General features: G+C 33.1%; 3 protein-coding genes across 3 annotated transcripts; 2 read left to right on the forward strand and 1 right to left on the reverse strand.

The window, feature by feature from the left end:
- Positions 1-532: 532 nt before the first annotated feature.
- Positions 533-4,061, reverse strand: LOC105179273 (endoglucanase 8-like). Its single transcript, XM_088882959.1, has 6 exons — positions 3,773-4,061; positions 3,022-3,432; positions 2,297-2,557; positions 1,683-1,797; positions 1,419-1,582; positions 533-968 (listed from the first exon to the last, which is right to left on the reverse strand). The coding sequence occupies exons 1-6, from the start codon at positions 3,995-3,997 to the stop codon at positions 639-641; spliced, it is 1,506 nt and encodes a 501-aa protein (XP_088739085.1). The 5' UTR covers positions 3,998-4,061; the 3' UTR covers positions 533-638.
- A 3,475-nt stretch (positions 4,062-7,536) lies between these two features.
- Positions 7,537-11,341, forward strand: LOC105179222 (putative pectinesterase/pectinesterase inhibitor 59). Its single transcript, XM_011102822.3, has 2 exons — positions 7,537-8,570; positions 10,520-11,341. The coding sequence occupies exons 1-2, from the start codon at positions 7,682-7,684 to the stop codon at positions 11,212-11,214; spliced, it is 1,584 nt and encodes a 527-aa protein (XP_011101124.1). The 5' UTR covers positions 7,537-7,681; the 3' UTR covers positions 11,215-11,341.
- Positions 11,342-17,843: 6,502 nt separating this feature from the next.
- On the forward strand, positions 17,844-20,848 carry LOC105179221 (NAC domain-containing protein 7). Its single transcript, XM_011102821.3, has 4 exons — positions 17,844-18,205; positions 19,339-19,521; positions 19,631-19,902; positions 19,995-20,848. The coding sequence occupies exons 2-4, from the start codon at positions 19,362-19,364 to the stop codon at positions 20,604-20,606; spliced, it is 1,044 nt and encodes a 347-aa protein (XP_011101123.1). The 5' UTR covers positions 17,844-18,205; positions 19,339-19,361; the 3' UTR covers positions 20,607-20,848.
- Positions 20,849-23,206: the final 2,358 nt, after the last annotated feature.

The raw sequence follows: 23,206 nt of genomic DNA on the forward strand, positions 1-23,206 counted from the left end.
GATCAGACATGTTTTTACGAATTGTCTTTGAATCGTGAATTGAATAATTTGACTTGTTTAACAAATTGAGTTTGATGAGCTTTTGCTACTCAATATTGTATCGAGTATTTTTAAAATATTAAATAATTATTCTCTAATAGTTTAAATTTTTAAATAAAGTGATCGTTTAATATACTATTGAGTCAAGTCAAATAAGATATTTTGGATTTGAATCTTATTATCACCCATTTATAAAAGAAATATTTCACATGCAGGGTTTGCAGTTTATACGTGAGGTGGCATGTTAAGATATTAGATGATTCTCCTCTATAACAGTTTAAACTTTTAGATGAGATGGTTATTTAATAAATATTGAATAATTTAACTTATTTTTCAAACCTGTTTTTGCATAACTCTGTGATCCATTATCCATAATTTTTTATTTTGTGCTTTTTATAAAATTACAAGCACATCTCTTGATATTGTAGTTTTAATTACAAGTATACTTTATATTCACTGGGAAAAATTTAATCTACCGTCAACAGGTATTTGGTATTATTGGCCTATAAGGCATTCCAATCATCAATTTCCACGGGCTAATACTATCGATCCTCTACGATAGAAGAAAAATTCAACCAAGCAACACAAAAATAACTCTCCTAATGAGAAGAACGAGCCTTGAAGTAGGCCAAGAGGCCTACAAGAGGTGCATTCACATACGTAGTCGGCTCCGACTTTGCAGCATCAATACGATTATCTGCAAACGCGTCATGGATATCGGGCCCTCCCACGACAGCTCCGATCAGCAGGTTTTGGTTAGGCTGATCGGTCAAGAAATAGGGCGTGCCGCCCTTGCAGTCGATGTGCTGTGGCTGTTGAACTATGGAGGGCAATGAAGAGGCCCTATGGTGAATTCTTTGGGGAAATTTTGTGCCATATCCCACCATGTAGGATGAATTCAATGGATTGTCACCTAGTATGTAGTCCACCTGCATTATGTTAGGACACATTGATCAAAATTACTCCTTGTTGAGAAAAAGGGATAATTACATCCACGTAATCTTCTGAGTTTAGATATATTACGAATAGATCCCTTAATTTTAGAAAGTTAAATTCACATACATTCGTTTATATCGGTTATTATATTTCTTGCACGTATACGAACATTAATCTGTGTTGGAGCTTTCAATAAACAGGTAAAGCTTTGTCTGTAAAAGTGATCCAAGCAATGCCACTGAAAATCCTTCAAATCATGTTTAGACTACGAATTTCACCCTAAGGATCAAATAGCAAGAAGAATGATCTGTAGTGTGGGTTTCAGTGTAATTTTCCAAAACTAATGAACTTCTTTTTGAAATATATTTAACGTTTAGGGGGTGTTCTGTGTTATTACACATATGCATGCATTAAGACCATGAATATTCAATTATATTCTTTACCTGTTTTCTCGTGAAACGAACAAGTTGATTTTGAGCGATAATTACATCATTGCATCGAATCACGTGTTTGGAATTTTTCAAATAACGAGCATACACTAACAGAAGAAATGAGAGAGCAGTCGTGTGCTGCATGTTACAAACTCCTGATTTGAATAGAAGTCCACCTGCAATAAAATTGTTTGGCAGATTACTACAATTTTTATTTAATTTATTGGAGTAAAACATGATGAAATAACATAGGAACTTAGTTAGAGAGACAAGTACCAGGAGAGAAGCTGACTGTGTTGGTTGGAGATTCAGGCAACACATTACACACAAAGTCGTCCGCGTAGGAGAGGAAAGGAGTTGTTGCTTCTAAGCTCTGCTGGCTTAGCACATACTGCATGAACATATTAATAAGAATCACCCCAACCTTGCTCATGATTTGTGCAATAAATTTTAAGGATAATTGGAGCATCCTTGTCTGAGATTTGGTGCAATTAGATTTATATTTTATTGGGGTTGAAAAATTATATTCAATATTTTCGGGTTTATTTTTATCTCACAAATAGATTTCTCAAATAATAAAAATTAATTGAATTTATTGATAATAGCGAAAAAAATTAAACAAAAATTCATATTACCCGATTGACTTATTTTAAATCAAACAAATCTTTTTTTTTTAATCAAACTACCCTTAAGTTAATCGTAGGTAAATATGAATTTTTTTTCATTCAACTTTTTACTAATATCAACAAATTCGTTAAATTTTGATTAAAAGATGGATCTAGCGGTTAGATGGAAACAAAAAATTAAGAGTGTTAGATATAATTTATCAAACTTTAAGAGAGAGTATTGTAATATACTCTAAATTTTAATGTAGGAATATAGGAAAATACCTTAGAAAGAAGAACATTAATTCCAGCATGTTTAGAATCCCATCCAAATTCGGAAATGCCTCCTTCAATCTTTGGTTTAAAGTTTTGTATGTTGCGCACAACATAATTCCAATAGACAGGGCTTTTAGTGGCTCTGTGAAGCCAAGCTGCTGCCCATAGCAACTCATCCTCATACCCACTGAAATCACAGTAAAAAGGGCATGCTCCCGACCCAATGCTCTCATTGTAAGAACCTCTGAACTTGTCTGCAAACTCAAATACCTGCCACACAAATTAATTATTACTCCAAATATTCACAAACTACGTATCTACCAAAATTTTCTTGCCAAAAAGTAGTTTAATTATTAAAAAAAATGGAACATCCGTGCCAGGGGCAATGGTTAATGACCATGATTACAAAACTTTTTGTAATGGATAAAGATCGTAATCATAAATAAAAAATTTATAATAAATACGACAGTATCAATAATTATCAACTGTTGTTTTTATAAGCAACACCAAAACGTAAACCATAGTTAGAATTACAAACCAAATAATTATAATAAATTTGTCGAAATTAATATTTCTCAATACATGCAACCGATTCACTTTAAAAACACTTATGTTTTTGTCGTGAATTATTTGTTAGACTATTTTAATTTTAAAAGATATTTATAAATTTTTAGACAAATGTAAAAGGAGTCAATAGTAATTTACAATATTACTAATAATAGGTGAATATTTACCTTGGAGGCCCTTTGCAAAAGCAGTTTAGAGTACGGCCTATCTCCGAAAGCCTTGAACGCCAACGAAGCCGCCGCCAACGCCGCCGCTATCTCCGCCGCAACTTCTGATCCGGGAGCTTTCTCACTAACCTTATAAACGGTTCGAGGAGTGTCCATGTCCTCGGGACGTTGCCAGCAGTTGTGGTCGCCATTGGGGTCGCCGACTTGAGCAAAAACGACGCCAGGCGTGGCGGTGGATTTGAGGAAGTAGTCCGTCGACCATCGGACGGCCTCCAGTGCATGCGGCAAGTCGGGGCCCATCGACTTGCCGTACTCGAGTACTCCCCACGCCAGCAACGTTGTTGAGAATGCCATTGGGAAATTGAACTTCACGTTGTCGCCGGCGTCGTAGTAGCCTCCCGTCAAGTCCACCTATACATCAAAAGGACTTTATTGTCTTTTATGATTAATTAATGGGGTCGTTGGCGCAAATAACTTTAAAAATGTAGTAGAAATTAATTTCTAAAAATTAAGAATTTATAATGTGTTTGAGAGCTTATTGGTAATTATTTTCAAAAAGGAGCTTATAAATTCAAATATTAGGAATTTATAAATTCTTTTTAAAAAATAAAATATTTTTTTTAACATCTTAATAATTATTTTAAAAATAAAATTCAATGTCTTATAAATATAAAAAACAGCTCAAATTCGACAGTGATTTGAATAAATTGGAATATACCCACCAAACTAGGCAAGACAAAAAGACACTTACACCCTGGTCGGCGCCATCGCGTAGGGCGGAGTCCTTCCGCCACGTCAAACGCTGCGTGGAGGGCAACTTCCCGGACCTCTGCCCTTCAAAAAAGAGTATGCTCTTGGACAAGGCATCACCATAATCATGCAAATTAGGCTTTGCATCACTACTGGTCATGACATAACAAACTAATAACACGACCAACACCAAAATCTTCCCTCCCATCATTTCTACTGATTTCATGAATATGAGAGGTGATCGGACAGTGATGAATTAGGAGTATATATAATTAATAAATATACCTTAAACCCTGTTTTAATTTGTTGATCGATGATTTAATTAAGGTTGTGTTGGTATATATGCATGGGAATGAAGAGGTATGTTTGGTTCTTTAAGTGAAATCCACATCTACTCAACTTTAAGTGAACTTCACACATCAACTGAATGGAGTCGATCTTCATTTTGCACTAAAATATGTGTTCTTCATCATGCTGTGTCCCAGGAATTTAACCTAAGTACTTACGATAATAATTAACAAGACATACATTTTACATGTATACATATATATATATATATATATGATAATTTTATAATTGATCTGAGTTAAAAAATCGAAAATCTACATCGATGTTGCTTACGTGCAAATAAGAGGGCTTTTCTGTAATCTCGTATTTTATTTAATATTTACTGTAAAAATTGCCAATATATATATGCAGTATATGTAGCAAGCTTAAATTTATCAAATGGGAAAAATGGGGGAAATGGAAAAACAAGTTAGTATGGTATATATAATCTCATCAAAATAGAAACAATTAATTCAAAAATAAATTACAGTAAAATTAAAAAATATTGCATCAGAACTTATGAAAAATATGTAAAAATATCAAACAGTGAGAATTAATCGAATCACATTAACAAGAACTTACATTATTGTTACTATAATAGAATACGATTCGTATCTTTCATAGATATTTTCACGCTCGATACATATAAGATATATATATATATATATATACACCACCTATGAAATTAAACTTAATTCCGAAATCAAGTCTAATTCGGAATCTTCGAATCTAATGTATTAAAAGTAGGGTGCGAAATCCAAAATCAGTTAGCATTTGATATTATAATGTTGTCAACGATTTTGACCACATCGTTTTCTATTGTTTTTTAGTTACGTAATTTATAAGCGGCCAACAATTTTGCTTTTTATATAAAGTATGGGAACAAATGAATCAAAATTAATGTTTTTACTATAATTACAAATATGTTTTCGTTGTTTATAAAATTATAAATGTGCATTTGTAATTAACGATTGTCTACCTTTTACAATGAGCTGTTGAGGGAGTATTTATTAATCGATCATTAAGATGAGTATTTATAATTTTTAAAAAACTAGAGAATGTTTCTAATTACAATATTTATTAGAAAAGTCCATTTTAATTTTATAATTTTACCTTAAATTAGAATATAGTTATATTGTGTCATAATTTCTTAGTGGGCCCTAAATGGAGTTAGATCTCATAGGTCCAGCCCACAAAAAGGGATTGGATCTGGGCTGAGCAAAACTTCATCAATTTTATAAAAGGGCCACCCTGTCAGCCCAACCCAATATAACTAAACGCTGTCGTGCAGCCCTACACCTTATATTTCTTTTTCTTTTTAAAATGATTCAACACCTTATATTTGACCATACATACATATATATATATATTAAGAACATCATATATTTCAAACTGCACCAATCTGTTGGGAATGCTGAGGCTGATCGCAATTGGGATCCTGGCTGAGGTTGCGGAACGAGCTGACTGAGGAGGTCGCAGATCAGCCCCTTAGTTGCTCGCCTGACTAATGAGATCGTGAATCGAGGGAGATCACTACATATTTTCTGTTTTATGATTCTTGTATCATATCTTCACGTGTAAATCACTTAATGTTGACATGTACAATTTGTTAGTTCAGTCAGTTAGGATTTGTGTTCACCTTCTTCTATTTAAACCCAATAAGTGGACATTTTTCACCACTGAAGAAGTCTACAACTCACATCTGATATATGGCGTCCATCATTTTTCCAGAAAATATAATATTTAATTATAATCAATTCTCAGCATTTGTTGGTCGTGATTTTCAAAAAGTCATGATAAATATTTTCACCATAATAAATAAATTAAATTTATTACATTAATATTATTTAACTATGGTTAATAATTATCATTTTCTATGGGTTCAAATCCATATTTAATAAAATGGAAGCAAGAGTAAATTTTTTTCTAATGTACATACAATATATTTGCGATTATTTCATGTACAATTTTAAAAGAGTGACAAATCATACATACCAAACATTACATGTTAAGCTCGACAATTTTTTTTTTTTGTAAAGTTTTTCTAAAATAATGACAATAAGAACAAAATTAATAATTTTAAACCTCGATAAAAAAATTGTATAATTTCATTAAATATTAAAAAATATTCAATAAATTTCTAAATAATGAGAGTCAAACCCTAAGGAACTCATTTATCCATAAATATTTTTCCTCAAATTTCTAAATATTTAATACTCACATTTTGAGGAGACGCGTACGATGTTCAAGTATACGTTCGATTTCATATATAATTTTCTCAAAATAAATTAAAAAAAAAATCAAACACGTTTCATAAAAATCTTCCCAAATATATATATATATTGTAGAAATTAAAATGAATAATATATTTTCACAAAAACCAACGAAACCAAACACTAATTACTAATTAATTGACCTCCATGACATATATATAATTTACAAAGAATTAGGTTTTGTTTGTTTGACCGAAAAACAAAAAACAGTATATAATAAAGTGGATATTTGGGATGAAAAAAGCAGGAGAAAATAGCGTAATGAGAAGTGGTAAGCACATGGCTAAGCTGCAGATTAAATGGTAAGGGTCAGACATCTTGTTTAACTAACTAATTATTACAATCGTGGAATATAGGCTTCTTCTTAGCTTCGGAATCAAGCCAAACACGATTTCAGTTTGATGTGCATGCGTACGGAATCACATTCACCAGCGACTTATACTTAATTTCTTCATGTTTGTTGTTACTTCAGCTCGGGAATCACGCCTTTGTTGCCACCTTAATTGTGTTCGCACTTGGCCGTCGCGCGAATTTCGTTAAGCAATTCAAACACTTCAAGCTATCTCCCTCTCTCTCTCTCATCTCCAATTTACTTTAATTTAGTACCCCACTCAAGTTATTAACTTCATGTATTTAGTGGCCAATATGGCCTAGTTCAGTTGATAAAATCGAAGTCCTATGATTCTTAGCGAATTTAAAAGAACTTCACGTAATTGATGATATCATTATTTTACTTGTTATATAATTGATTTAAATTTAACCAAATCTGATTTGAATTATTTTTTTTTCAAAAGAAAAGATTTTGAATTTAAATATTATTACCCCATCCATTTATTTTAGAAAGAAAAAAAAGGGTTTGACGTATAGGATTTGAGATTGATCAAAAGATGCCACTATACGTACAGTAGTACCCTTGGAACAATAAATGCTATCATCTTCATCTTTCTCTTTGTCTCTCATTTATTTCTGAAATATACAAAATTAATGGTATGTTGATCAAGTTGTTGTAATGAATGGCTCTTGACACGATGATACGGCAAAATCAATTATAAATCCAATCCATACACCCCCTTGAGTGTAATGGCCGTGATCCATGAAACAAGGATCTCGTCACTTTAAACATACGTACACTCGATTTTCAACTTTGATTTACATTATTTTTTCATGCAATTTTAATTATTTCAAACAAGGCCAACTGTCAAAATCCCTCTATAAAGACATAAAACCATTCAAGACCTCTTCTTAAATTCATCATAAACCTAATTAAACCTATCATGATACTACATTAAACTTTTCAAAAAACCCTCATCATGTCTATCATCACAATTCATATCTTCTTCTTTGTTTCTTTTCTGTGTTTTTATAGCCTTCTTGCAGACGTTGAAACCACAAATAATGGCATCGACTGGTGGTGCAGCACCACCCCCCACCCCGCTCCCTGCACCTATTTCATGGCCCAACTCACCCCTAAATCCAGGGAGGAATTCCGAACTATGACCATACAGGCTGCGCTGGACCGGGCCGTCCACGCCCACACCCAGGCCAACAACGTTGGCAGCCGGTGCCGGAGCAAAAGGAAAACCATAGTCAACCGAGACTGCAACAACCTCATTGAAAACACAATCCTCCAACTCAACACCACTCTGCAGAGCATTCAAACTAACGCCAGCTTCACCAACTTCGACGCACAGACATGGCTCAGCACCGCGCTGACCAACATCGAGATCTGCCGTTCCGGCTCCCTCGACCTCAATGTCACCAAATTCAGCTCCCCGATTCTGTCGGGCAATGTTTCCGAACTGATAAGCAACAGTCTCGCAACCAACGGCGGACTCCTCGACAACTCGTCGAGCAGTTATCATTCCAGTGATGAGAACGGGTATCCGGCGTGGGTGTCGGGCCGGGACAGGGAGCTGCTTCAGGACTTGGAGCTGGCGTCGAGGGCGAACGTGATCGTGGCGAAAGACGGGTCGGGTCACTTCAGGTCGATCCAGGCGGCGATCAACTACGCTACGGCGAGGAGGGTGGGGAATGGGAGGGTGGTTGTGTATGTGAAGAGAGGGGTATATAGGGAGAACATACTGATAAGCAGGACGATGAATAAGGTGATGCTGGTGGGAGATGGGCTTAGGTATACGGTGATCACCGGCAGCCGGAGCGTCTCGACGGGCTTCACCACCTATAGTTCTGCAACTGTTGGTCAGTTTTCTGCACTTTGTGCTTTAGGGTTTTTATTCGCCCATCATCATCTTAGTTTCTTGTGAAATCTGATCATCTTTTTAAATCAATTATATAACAAGTACAATAACTTATCATATAATTTATTTATAATGTTAAAAAATTAATTTAATTTGATCTAAACTTATTTAACTAAAAAATTTCACTTTATTTTGGATTCTGGACTACAATTTTGTCTTTTATCGTATCATACTAATCCAAATATATTTACTGTGTCGGCCCCTAAATTTTTATTTTTTATTATATCAATCATAATATATATATATATATAAATTGACAAATATAGTTTACGTGTTTATTTAGCCCCAATAAAAATTTTATTGTTTTAACAATGCAATTTTAGTCAAAAAAAACTTAAATTAAAAATGAATGGTTTTATTCACTTTAATCGCTATATACAATTTTACAGTTTTTGAATTTTTTTTTTATTGTAAATCGTTATCACAAGACGTGTAAAATTCATGATATATATATATATATATATTTCTTACAAAAACAAAAGTACTCTCTACACATAAAATGAAACACGAAATTATAGTTGAGGACTCACGGTTAGAGCTGCATGCGTGCATGCGTCCGAATATGACTAGAATAGGCTAATTAATGAAAAGCTGCATATATATATATATATATATATATTTATTAGTTTCATGCATTTGCAATCTTTGTATTGGTTTTTAATTAAATTATATTATATATATTTAAATATTTGGAGATATTAATGAGGTCAGAACGTAGTAATTAATGTTGAATCAGATTCCTATTTCGTTAATTATTGCTATATACATTTAGCAGATCTATCATTAATTTTCTCCATTAATAATTTGTTACAGGACGAACATGACACATTCATTAATTAAAGACAATTTGAGAAATCTCTCTCTCTCTCTCTCTCTCCCTATATATATATATATATATAGTTTACTTTGCCAAATAAATTAGTAATCAGCTGGCCCTCTGCTCTTAAGACAGTATGTTTATCTATTTATTAATCTCGTATTAACTGTAATTAAGATACATTAATTGTAACTGAAAATTTGAGACCTGATAAAAAATATTTTAATTAGTGTAAGGTTTCAAAAGTTCTGAAAAATTAAACAATTTCATATTTTTCTTACTTAGTTATTTATGATGTTTCGGATGTAATATATAAAAAATTGCTGCATTAATTGCTATGTGTATCTTACTTTCCTGTATATACTTAGATCATAATACGAAAAATTAGCTGCAATCGATCTTTATACTAAATTTAAATTAATTGTATATGATGAATATGTATATTTATCATGTAATTAATGGAATGAATAATAAATCATACCTAATTAACTGTGAAGAAAATGGAAAATTGTAATAAAATATAATTTAATGAGGAAAGAAAAGCATATACCAGTTGTATATGTGCAAGATTCTTTTTCTTTTCGGAGAATTGCATTTGAATCAATCAATTGCATCAAGTTAACTTTTTAGCATATTTCAATGTTAATTAGTGTAATAAAATATTGATTGACCCCTCGCTTAAACTTTAATTTCAAATTACGGATTGTCGCTTTATGAATATTATTATTATTACATATATAGTTTGACTTTAGACACAGAAGCTTCTTAATCTTTTCAAATCAAATCATTAGTTCGTGCTACATATATCATTAATAAAAACACATTTTGTTTTTATTGAAAAAATAAAAAAAAATAATAAATCATTAATTTTTTGATATTTCTTATTGAAGTATTTTTGAATGCAAAGATAAAGGCCGGATCGTTAATAATGTTATAGTCTGGTGGTTAAAATTGAAGTTTCATAAATAAATTAAAGATCACAAATTTGAATCCCATCGGGATTTACGGTATCGGATTCAAAAAAAAAACTTCTGCTAAATTTATCTCATTTTACTGATATATTTCAACCCCAGGGATTGACGGTATCGGATTCATAGCCCGAGGGATAACATTCCGCAACACCGCGGGGCCACAGAAGGGGCAAGCGGTGGCGCTCCGGTCAGCTTCAGACCTCTCCGTCTTCTACGCCTGCGGATTCGAAGGATACCAAGACACTCTCTTCGTCCACGCCCAGCGCCAGTTCTACAAAGCCTGCTACATCTACGGCACCATCGACTTCATCTTCGGCAACGCCGCCGTTGTCTTCCAGAACTGCATCATCTACGTGCGCCGCCCACTCGTCGGCCAGGCCAACGTCATCACTGCTCAGGGCAGGGGCGACCCGTTCCAGAACACGGGTATCTCCATCCACAACTCCCGGGTCATGCCCGCACCCGACCTCAGACCCGTTGTCAGATCTTTTAAAACCTATCTGGGCCGGCCCTGGCAGCAGTACTCTCGGACCGTGATTATGAAGAGCTACCTCGACAGCCTGGTGAGCCCCGAGGGTTGGTCCAGGTGGGAAGACTCGGATTTCGCGTTGAGTACTCTGTATTATGGGGAGTACCAGAACTTCGGGCCGGGTGGGTCCACGAGAAACCGGGTCAAGTGGCCTGGGTACCATGCGATAAGGAGTCCAAATGTGGCAAATCGGTTCACGGTGGCGAATCTTATAGCGGGTCGGGCTTGGCTGCCTTCCACTGGGGTTCCATTTACAGCCGGGTTATGATGTTGGATTACGTCTTGTTTGTTGTATTATGGATTTTTTTAGTGATTTATTGGTTGATTAATTTTTGTAAATGTCATGCTATTATGACAGAAATTATTCGAAACTATATTAGAATTGTTTTTCCTTGTGTGTTTTAAGTAGATTCTTTTTTCGTATAAATTATATACATTTCAAATTCTAGCCAATATTAAATGTAATAGATTATGAGATGCTAAAATTATTAAGGTTTTGGGCTCAAAACATACCAACACCTAACTGTGTTGTGAGTGCAGAAGTAGATTGTCCGAAAATTAATCTTAACAAGAAGGGTGATGTAATAAGAAAGAAAGGTAGAATTGGATTAGCAGGTGATGAAATGTTTGATGGGCCTATTACCTATACATAATTTGAGACAAGAGGATTGAGATTTGAGAGTTGTGCTCAACTCCATTTGGGCTTAGCAACTTGGAAAGTGGAGTGGAATGAATTGTGGTTTGTGGCGACAAAGATGAATTTAAGTACAAACTCGTAATCCCGTCGCATACGCCCATCACTTGCTTTTCTTCAGACAACGCTACGTTCATCCTTCTCCTTCTAAACCCTAATTCCAGTCAAATCAATTTTGTCGTACTGAACATTATTCTGATTTTGTCTTTTTTGGTACTGTGGTGTAATAGCAATTTTATTATGAAACATGACATAAATGAGATGTTCATTTCGCATATTAGCATATGTATATAAAACTGTAATATATAATTTCAATTTCCCACCCATTCATTCTCTTTCCCTTTATTATTATTATTACTATTATTTTCATGAATATAATAGCCATTTAAAATAAATAAATATTTATATCAATATAAATATTTAAGGATATAATTATTATTTTAAAATTTAATATTACAATGTCATAAATCAAACAGTTGTAAATGAGAAGTATTTTCTTTTTTATATTAGTAAATAAAACAAAGGAAAAAAACAATATCTAGAAACAAATCAATGGATCTCATTCATTTATCACTCTTACGTGATTGGTCCAAATGGAAAAACTAATATAGATATCTCAGGTTTTAGTGATTGAACCCGAACCTGTCCCGATTATTTTTTAATTATTATCTTTTTTATATTTATATTATTATAAAAAAATAATAATTGTACTAATTTTATTGTCTATTTTACCCTTTTGTCCATTTTATTCTTTCAAAAATAATTGCACATAATAGTAATTTTAATATTTTTAAATTATTTTTATAATTAATTTTTTTTCCTCTCAACCCTCTATTTTATTTTTCACTCCCACCCATGTTCTCCATATTTTTTGCTCTTACAAATTTTCTTATGAAAACCTATCAGATTTTTTTCTCTCACATTCTTCATATTTTTAGTAAACCCACATTTATAATATATTTTTTTCTTATTTCACCTCACATTTTTTTTTCTGATTTATCACCTCACTGCATTTTGTGTCTTTATAATCTTTTTTTCTATTCATCTTACACTATAATTTTTTATATGCTCGCGAAAACCGTGCAACGACTGGTTTTTATATATACTTATATAAAATATATATACATATTTTAAAAATATTTATAATGTACTTATAATTACATATAATACATAAATTTAATATTTTTATAAATTAAAATAATGACACAAGTAGTTTATAAATATTTTAATGTATATATAAATAACAATATTAAAATTTAAATATCATTTAATGCCTAAACCATGCACATACAAAATTTACAAATAAAAATTAACCTTTCAATAGAGTTATGGAATTTTTATTTGTTTTTAAAAATATATATTTTTATTTAATGACAATGAGTTCTGCTGAAATTTGCCATATTAAAAAATACATTCTTATTTTTGCAAAATTACAAAAATATATTCTAACAAAGACTTTATGACAACTCATTGAAGGGGTATTTGTAATTTCAGAAAAGATATTTTTAAATTTTCAAACAATAATAAGAGATTTATAATTAAAATAAATTTTAGGGGAGCCTCTTTACAACTTATCCTTAACCATATTAATCGGCTCCATCGAATTCAAGATTTTCTTGATGGAGAGGGTTTCAAATTTTGACAAACCCGTTCGAGACCCGGCCCGTTGGCATGGATCTCTATTATCAATTGATCTTCGCATTCATTATGTTGTACAAAATGATGAGATATTTGAATAGCTCCATGAATTATGACCTACATGTATTTATATGCTATATACATACTCGAGTATATCTTTTACTACTTATTATATATACGTATACTTTCACATACTCCGTAGATATTTTTGAACCTCATCACGAAGTTTTATACACTTTTCCTTTTCTTTTTTTTTTTTTTTTTTTTTGCATTTGTTGTGGTCCAAATGGACAACCAAAATTAAAAGTATACTTGTTATTATTATAGTTATGATAAAATTAATTTGTTACACTATTATTAAAATAATAATAATATGAGTGGCCTGATCCAACACTTTAATATTAAAATCAGTAAAATATTATTGAAAAAATTAATCCGAAAGGTAGGTATTTTAATGATTGAAGAAAGTGGAAAAATTATAGGAAAATGTTTGAGAAAATAAATGAAAATATAAATAAAAGAAATATATATAATTGTATTTTGTTGTGTGGGGTGGGAGTATTTTCCATTGTGGTTGGCTTCAAATTCACGAACTTTAGGTAGCCTTGGCCACTCCTTTTAGCCATTTTCCGCGTGATGATTCCCACCTCTTTTCCTACCATCATACTGTTGGTTTTTAATTACACATGTTCAAATAGCTATCTTCTTTTTTTTTTTATTATTATTTATTTATTTACTTTATTATTTAAAAAAATTCATTCAAAACTCGCACTGTATATATATAATCATTTTTTTCTTATTTATAAAAACATCAAATGCATTACATATATAATATTTACTATGCATGTGATATTTTTCGAATAAAAAAATCAATTAGAAAAAGATCGTGTATGGCAAAGTGCAAAAGCGGGTATAATTCGGATGCCGTCAAAATATAACTTTCCCTTTCTCTTTCTTGTAATTCAAGTGAAAAAAATTATATTTACTGAATCTATAAATATTAAACGATTTAGAATTTATTTATATTAAATATAACATATTTTTTAGAAATTATAACGTATAAATATTTCTCAAAATGATAAATACCCGGGGTTATACACAATTTGGAGCAGTGAGGGCACAATTGTCAATTCGGGTACTATTGTGAATTGGAGTGCTTGACTTCAGGAGCACCCAAAGAGACATGCGCGTGGGACCCAACACAAGAGATGGAGAAGCCGGAAGCTAAAGAAGAAGAAGACTATAGGGCTCGGCGTCGCAGGGAGGACAGATGTGGGAGTTGGTGCGCCATGAGGTAATGAAGCTGGTGGGACCCAAGAAATAGTACGGATCCCGCAATGCGATTGGTTGGCGTAAAATTCATCCACCACGTCATCCGCGGAACGGCGTTTCCCTGATCACCCAATCCCGTTAGGACGGGTGGTATGATGTCATGTGAACATATCCGTCACGGAAAGATTCCGAGTCCCACACTTTTTGCCCTTTTTTAGTTCTTTAGGATTTCTTTTTCCTTAGTCTTTTATTTATTTTGCCACGCTCTATTTATTTTTATTCCTATACCTCATTTTACTATTTTCCAACACAACTATTTTTTATTTTCTTTCTCATATATTAATTATTTTTAAAAATACTCCCTACTTCTTCTAATGTAATTATTTTTTGCAATATTTTCGACTAAATAATGTGGTCATAAGCAATTAATTAATCACGAATACCGAATGGTGAATGTCTGAAATGTCGTTCTTGAACGTGTTCTTGTAAAAATAACTGGCGAAAAAATAAAATAATTATTTCAACTGATTCGAGCGGCAGAGAAATACTGTAAGAAAAACTCCAATGTCTTTAATTTGTATGTACTTTAGGTTGACTAATTCCAGGAAGAAAATTTGACAGTGAATAAAAGTTAAATGTTTATGATCTCATTAATGAACCACTCTCCTAGCATCAAGCATTGGTGCCAAACACACCCTACGTGATATCTAATGAAACGGGACGGAGGCGAAAACTAGGGGCGAGAGAGCGACTGCACAAGCTTAAGCCCGGCCCGTTATTAATTTAATCATATATAAACTTAATTAACCTTCATTTATATGTATATATATATATATATGTGTACATAGTGATGAAAAATACATGATGATGACACATACGTATACCGTATGTATAGATATGGAATTGTATACATTACATAACGGGGTATCATAATTACAGTCGGTGGTGGTGTGGGAAGCGTACTGGTGACGAGCAACAATAAGGTGGTATGTTCAATGATGTCTTCCCAATATATCATCATTATTATCATCAAACAGTGAATTTTTTGGTACCCCTTTTTTATTTTTTTTATTTTTATGCCCTTTGGACCATCTTGTAAGATCATCTCATCAATTGTTTCGCAATTTTTTTACGATTTAAATTGTTTTATCTTAGTTGTGAAAATCAAGCTGCAATGATTTTTATTCAGGATTTTTTTTTTTCCATTCAAATTCGATAAAGGAAAAAATAATTAGTTCCTGCACTATAAATCAATACTGCTTATATTCTACTACGATTAGATAAAATTTTTACGAACATTTGTTATGATTTTTTTTGTGATATAGTTATAATTAATTAGTATCCATTACAATATTTAATTATACTAATTAACCATAACAAAAATCACATTTCTTTAAGTAATTTCATAATTTTTCAATGGTTTTCGTTTGTATTCAAGATTTTTATCCAATTTTTTGTAATATATTTATAAGGTTTCAAAGTGGTTTGGGATCTTATGATATATGCTTTAATTTAAAACTATTAATGTATTTAATTGTTTTTTAATATTTTAATGTACCGACCAATATTATTATAAAAACAGGCCAATTTCTATTACAAAGGTTAAAAGTGGTACTGGGTATGGTTTGTACTAAAATTGAGAGCGATGAAGATGAGTGGAGGTCTTAAAAGTGAAAATTATAGGTTGATAAATGTAATTAATTAAGATAAAATAGAGAAGAAAGCGGTCATGCTTACCTCATTATGAACTCTCTTCAATGAAATCCTTACATCTTTCATTGACTTTTATTACATCAAGTGTTGATTAAAGACGAAAAATCCAATCTGAATTACCACCACGCCCATTTGTGGAAGCACGTAACACGTTAGAAATAAAGAAAAGGTAAAATCATGGGTTTTAACCATGGGTGGAGCCAATAATTAATGATAGCGGTAATAATTGAGAAAGTTAAGAAGCTAAATAAATGAGATAAGACAAGGACTAATTAATTACAACAATCATCATTAAACATAACAAACACCAAAGTAATTTGTCACCACACAAAAACAAAGTCTTGCAACAATTCACATAATAATAATTATAATTACCAGTACCCATATCCACAATCGAGTATCCACCGTGCGCATTTGGGGCCCGAATAGAATTGAATTGGTGATGAGTAATGGTGGTGGGGACAAAGGGAGATGGGGGTGGGGGGTAAATGGGGCCCGTTTTTCCCCATTCGGACACATGGGTTTTTTTTTTTTGCTTTATGGGTTTCAGACTGTTACGTTTGAGTCGTCAATTAATGTCCAAGAAACAAAAGGCCTTTATGGTTTGGTGCCTTGTGGGAGTCTTACCAAAGACACACTGTTTCGTATTGGTTCATACATTCTTGTTACTCCCTTTTCATCTCTCTCTCTCTCTCTCTCTCTCAAAGGATTTATTTTACTAATTTAATTTAATTAGGTGTATAAAATATTTCTTTTCATTATTATATTTACAAAGCTCGAAATGTATATATATGTAATAATGTCAAAAAAATGATCAACAATGTAATACAATACTTGAATAGAAAGTCTATTTTTCTAAAAATAATAAAGAAATATATATCATATCATAGTAAATTCGAACTAAATTAACAATTATATATTTCACTTATTGAGTATTTGAAGACCAACATGGAAAAAGATGAATTAAAAGCGAAGAGGAAAAGAAAGCAAAGAAAAGAAACTTGACACACCACATATATATAAAGATAATTAATATTTTCTCTATCCAAATCTGGCATATATATATATATATATATATATATATTAGCGATAAATACATAAAAATGAACACTTAATGTGTCGTGACTATAGTTAAGCCAAAACTCTATGGGAATGAAATTATAATTAATTTCAGAAATTTGTGATTAAATGAGATAAATAATTGAACGCAAAAACATGACATAAATTCTCTACTACAAGAAGAGGTCTCTATCAGTTGCGGGTAGCGGTTGTCCACACGCTGCTCCTCTCTCTCTCTCTCTCTGCCAATTCCCCGCCACCTTTTCTCGCTCCACAAAAACTTTCCCAACAATTCAGCTCACTGTTGACAGCGAGAGAGAGACAATCAAAATAAAAATGTTAGCTCATTCATCAATCTACTTAACCTTTCATCATTAGGGCTCCACTCTCTCTCTCTCTCTCTCTAGAAACCTAGCTTTGCTTCAATTTCTACTTCGTGTGTGTAGACATATATATGTGTGTAAGTCCTATTTGTTCTTCAATTCTTCCTTGCTCAGCCAGTAGGGTTTTTGATTTTTTTTTTTTTTCCTGGTTTTGTTTTTCGTGTATTCACAAGAACAAGTAAAGCCCGAAGCCAGTTCTTGGGATCTGATTCGGGCCGACAGAAAGAAGACATTGCGTGGAGTTAAGACCGTCAAAGGGTTCAAATCCCGAGGTTCTTCTTTTGGACATACTCTGTTGTGTCTGGTCTTGTCGTTTGTTGTCTGGACTTTTAGGACTTTATCTCCTCTAGTTTTGGAGCATTCTCGGGATTCGGGCCCGGGTTTCCTCAGTCCAAATTCTTGCTCCTACTTCTTTTACAGACACAGGCTTTCCACTTCCGGAGGGCCAGATCGAAGTAGTCTACTCGGCCCGATCAGTGGGATTTTTGGAAATTTCCAAGGTTCGATTTGCTATTATTTATTCGGGTTCTTCTGCATCCCTCTGTGTGTGTGTGTGTGGTATGTGGAAATGAATTTGCATATCAGCCATTAACGTGTGCTTTTCAACTTTAGTACAGTGTATGTGTGTGTGTTTTCAGCCAAACATGACTTCATAAAACACATTCATCTTCTCATTAAAAAAGCCCGTTAATTTGTTTAATTATTTCATGACGATGATAAGTATAATTTCCTGATTTTTGTTTTCTCAGGAAAAAAAAAAGTGTTACTTTCTATATATACCTTGAAATGTTTATTCCTTCTTATTTTTCCCCTTATTCTCATTACACTTTTTGTAGGTGATAGTTTTCTTTTACTAAGAATGTAAGTCCATTATTGCACCTTTGGATCAGTATTATTTCTAGCATGCTATAATTTTCACTCTCTAATACTGACACATAATCATCATGTGCAATATTTATATAGTTATATCATCACATTTTCACTTCATAATTTCCACAGCACTTACATTATTTATGACTCATAGAAAATAATCGTATTAATTGCATAGGAAAACTCATTCATATATATGGTAACCATTTGTTTATCTTATGATTATTATTATGACAACGGCAAGATACGTATAATGTTCGTAAATATCTGATCAATATGATCTCTCACTTCTAGAATCTGAATCTCACTCTTACTCAAATGAATATCAAAAAATATTTTATGTAGTCGTACGTGATGCACGATCGACAGCATAAGATATATATGTATTTGGTTTGGATTCAGTCAAATCTTATTCGAATTAGAATTTTTCTTAACACGGATCAACCTTTTCCTTTAATATATATAGTTGACTTGAGAAATATTTTATTTGAAGTACTGTTGTGTGGGGTGAGGTTGCATATACATATTCATTTGTCCTAAATGTAGATAGATTTCAGAAAATTCATGATATTCTTAAAACATGAGTGTTTCTCGACTTTTAGAATGTTGAAATGAAATGACAAGACTAAATGTAAAATTGCAATAAAAGATCTGAAAAATATTTGAAATAGGTTATTCTGTAACTTGGTAATTTAAACAATTTCGGAGCATAAAAACACTATATACAATTTAGGTAACTACATATGATTAATAAATGATGCAGGTCTCAGATTGAATCAGGAGAGTATGAATTCTTTCCCACATGTTCCTCCGGGCTTCCGGTTCCATCCCACTGACGAAGAACTCGTCGATTATTACCTCAGGAGGAAGGTTACATCACGACGTATCGACCTAGACGTAATCAAAGACGTTGATCTTTACAAAATTGAGCCTTGGGATCTTCAAGGTATGTTGTGTTGTGTCTTCTTTATGATCAAGAATCTCTCTCAAGTGTTGAAGAAAATTAAACAATACAAGAAGCAAAAAGTTGATATTGTTTTTGTTGATTTTGTTAGAGCTATGCAGATTAGGAACAGAAGAGCAAAACGAGTGGTACTTTTTTAGCCACAAGGACAAGAAATACCCGACCGGAACACGCACGAATAGAGCGACAGCAGCAGGGTTCTGGAAAGCCACGGGCCGGGACAAGGCTATTTATTCGAAACACGACTTAATTGGGATGAGGAAAACGTTGGTGTTTTACAAAGGAAGAGCTCCTAATGGCCAGAAATCAGATTGGATTATGCACGAATATCGACTCGAGACAGACGAAAACGGAGCTCCTCAGGTATAATTAATGTTGCTATATATATGTATATATGTACAATGCTCAAATTTCATATGAACAAACTAAGTATATGATCATTTTCTGGCAATCAGGAAGAAGGATGGGTAGTGTGCAGGGTTTTCAAGAAAAGAATAGCCAGCACGCAGAAACTCAGCGAACACGATTCACCCATTTGGTACGACGATCATGTCTCCTTCATGCCGGAAATGGAATCCCCAAAGCAGCATTCTTATACCAATAACCTACCGTGCAATTTTGCGTATACGTCGCCTTCTTGCAAGAAGGAGATGAGCTGTTTGCAGTACGGGAGTAGTATCCCACATGCTGATCATAATCAATTTCTTCAACTTCCCCTTCTAGAAAGCCCGAAAGTGCTGCAGCCACAATTGCCGTTCCATATGCAGTCATCGTCACGGCACGTTCACCAAACCCTTGATCAGAATTTTCAGTCAGTGTTGAGAAACAACAATATTAGTGATCAACAGCTCGATGATCAGGTGACGACGGATTGGAGGGTGCTCGACAAGTTCGTGGCGTCTCAGCTCAGCCAGGAGGAAATTACAAAGGAAATAAGTAGTGATGCATATCCAGCCAGCGAACATCACTCCAACCTCATTGTCAGAAACTTGGACAAGCAAGAAATATTGGGACAGGAAAACGCCTCAACGTCGTCTTCCAGTTGTCAGATTGATCTGTGGAAGTGAATTTTGCCAAGCAAAGCAAGACTGTGTGCATGATATGGGATGGAGATGGGTGTGGGGAGTGCATATCATTATACAGTTTCTTGTAAATAATAAAAATCTTGAAAATATGACTTAACTATTGATCATGGGATTAATTATTTGTACCTTGCGCCGTCCGGCCTCTTGGAATTAATTAAATTAAGAGGCCAAAAAACTATAGTAAAGATGTTGTAAGATATATAAAGTGATGGAATCAAACTGCATGAGAGGCTGGAAGAGCAGATCGACCAATCAATCGATCCATCCTTGTAATGTTTGTGTTATTAATGGACAGTAAGATCAAGATATCTGTATCCCATTTTGTAATGTAAAATCTCTTTTGATTAATTGGGAAATCATCATCAGGGTTAAATTGTCATCAAGAATTATATTTTCATCAAGAATTTGTCAAGTACGTACGTAGTACAATGCTTTGTGCTGTTCGGACAAATAACTTCTGCAAGACGGACACAAGTGTTCCTGTATGAGGCTTTTATAAAAAAATAGGTCAAATACCGAATATGACAGTCTAGTTTTTGATCAATTCTTAAGAGCTCCAAACTGTAATACTATGTAATGTCTTGGTGAAATTTAGAGCAGCGAATGCAGTATATGTTTGTTCATCTAGTGTCTTTACTCCTTGATTTGATCTACAACAAATTATGCCAAGGTACAGTTAAGAATTTAAAATTTTTGTGATGTCAAAATTAAAATTAGAAATGAAATATTTACTCGCTATAATTAGAAAAGCTGGTCTTGGCAACAAATATTTTTCAGTAAAATTTCTAGAAAAAGCAGCAATAAAACAATTCTTACCCAAATCAAGTTGGGTGGAACCAGTTAAATCAATCACGGATTTATAAAAAGTGATTGGTCACTTTTCTCTAAACTATACACCAATCAATACACCACATATATATTGCACTTATCACACAATGAATTCACTTTTAGCTAAACTGGATTTGGATTAAAATATGCTGAGAGAAATTGGGTTTAATTTTGGGGTGCGTCCAGACAACAAATTAAATAGCTTGACTTGGAAGTCCAGGATATAGAGTGGCATTGATTCCCTGTCTTGGCAGCTGGAATAATGGTCCATTCAAAAGCTTTTCTTCTCCTTTACACATAAGTTATATAACTAAACTTGAAGTAGTGGTAAAGCCTACAAATTCTCAAACAGAGAGACAACTATGTACATACAAAAATGGTCCTGCACTCTCTACCTACTGTATATATATTACTAAAAGGAGACTCCATCTTTACCGGATGACAACTCAAATTATACGTACACACACTTGAAAGTTTTATCAGGTTTGTGCTTAAAAAGAAGTCTTGAAACCTCAGCTGAAATTCCTTGTCAGTAATCGAATTCGATGTGAGATGACAGTATATATACGTTCACTGTGCGTAAGGATATATATTATTGCTTGTGCTTTTCACAGAAGTTGACAAAAATTTTCAGAAGAAATGTGGTTAAAAAGGAAGGGAATGAGATGCGGAAAGAACGTTCAATGGAACTGTAAAGTGAAAGAATGAGATGATGTGATGCGATAGACCGGTGAAGAGGATAACTAATAGTTTCTTGCATGAAAGAAGCTCTTTTCTGTTCATTACATTTATGTTGAAAGTTTAGCACATAAATACCACTACTGCGAGACAATATATATATATATGTGTGTGTGTGTGGAAATTAAATACTTTGGTGAAAGAGTGCGTGAACAATTAGAACACCAGAAAGTTAAACTACGTACATTACCAGCATTGGGGGCCTTCTCAGGGAACCTGGAATTTCCAGTTTCTTGCATTGATGAACATGAACTCCACAGACAGACAGCAGACATCAACGAATTACAACATTTGCGAGTGAATTTTTCTTTTGTCTTTTTTTTTTTCCTGATTTTAGTATATACACATATATATATATGGTTGGTGTTTCGAGAATCTTTTGTTGTCAGAAGTACTTGGAGTGTGTGTGTATATATATATATATGGTGAGGAAGTGAAGCTCTAATACTGTCCTTTTGAAGAAAATACGTACGGTAGAATGTTACTGCAAGAATGGGGACATGCATACTCATTCACCTCAATCCTTGGAAAGTTGGCAGCCTATTTGCATCCTAGGAACAAAAGGGCATTAGCTTTTCAAGTATTTTATTTATACCTGTGTATGTATGTATGTGTGTGATGCGGCAAGAAACTACACTCTCACTAAAAGCTAATGATTGAGATTAATAGCAATAATTGAAGAAAATCATTAATTTACAAGTTTAGTGTCCGCTCCGATTGAATTTTCTACTGCAAATCCAATTTTATTTTTTATCTTCATTCAACATGATACATATATCATGTGTATAAAAATTTTTTCCTAACAAAATATACAACATTATTTTTATACATGTGGCATATAATATATTGAATAAAATAGAAGATGAAATAGAATTTACAATCGAAAATTCAACGTGCACAAATTCTGCAGAACACCCTAAAAAATGTGGCAAAAGTAAACAAGTGAACAAGAGTTATTGGTAAGGATATGAGGCCCATGAAAATTAATGTTATATTTCTTGAAAAGGTGAAATTTT

The sequence above is a fragment of the Sesamum indicum genome, linkage group LG7 (genome assembly GCF_026168435.1).
Source record: "Sesamum indicum cultivar Baizhima isolate 11 linkage group LG7, ASM2616843v1, whole genome shotgun sequence".
NCBI lineage: Eukaryota > Viridiplantae > Streptophyta > Magnoliopsida > Lamiales > Pedaliaceae > Sesamum > Sesamum indicum.

Excerpts from the sequence above, each read along its gene's own strand:
- LOC105179222 (XM_011102822.3), top strand. The coding sequence starts at position 7,682 with ATGTCTATCATCACAATTCATATCTTCTTCTTTGTTTCTTTTCTGTGT. Across the intron at positions 8,571-10,519 it reads CTATAGTTCTGCAACTGTTG|GGATTGACGGTATCGGATTC; the intron begins GTCAGTTTTCTG and ends TTTCAACCCCAG.
- LOC105179221 (XM_011102821.3), top strand. The coding sequence starts at position 19,362 with ATGAATTCTTTCCCACATGTTCCTCCGGGCTTCCGGTTCCATCCCACT. Across the intron at positions 19,522-19,630 it reads TGAGCCTTGGGATCTTCAAG|AGCTATGCAGATTAGGAACA; the intron begins GTATGTTGTGTT and ends TGATTTTGTTAG. Across the intron at positions 19,903-19,994 it reads ACGAAAACGGAGCTCCTCAG|GAAGAAGGATGGGTAGTGTG; the intron begins GTATAATTAATG and ends TCTGGCAATCAG.
- LOC105179273 (XM_088882959.1), bottom strand. The coding sequence starts at position 3,997 with ATGAAATCAGTAGAAATGATGGGAGGGAAGATTTTGGTGTTGGTCGTG. Across the intron at positions 1,583-1,682 it reads CACAGTCAGCTTCTCTCCTG|GTGGACTTCTATTCAAATCA; the intron begins GTACTTGTCTCT and ends ATTTTATTGCAG. Across the intron at positions 969-1,418 it reads TTCGTTTCACGAGAAAACAG|GTGGACTACATACTAGGTGA; the intron begins GTAAAGAATATA and ends AACATAATGCAG.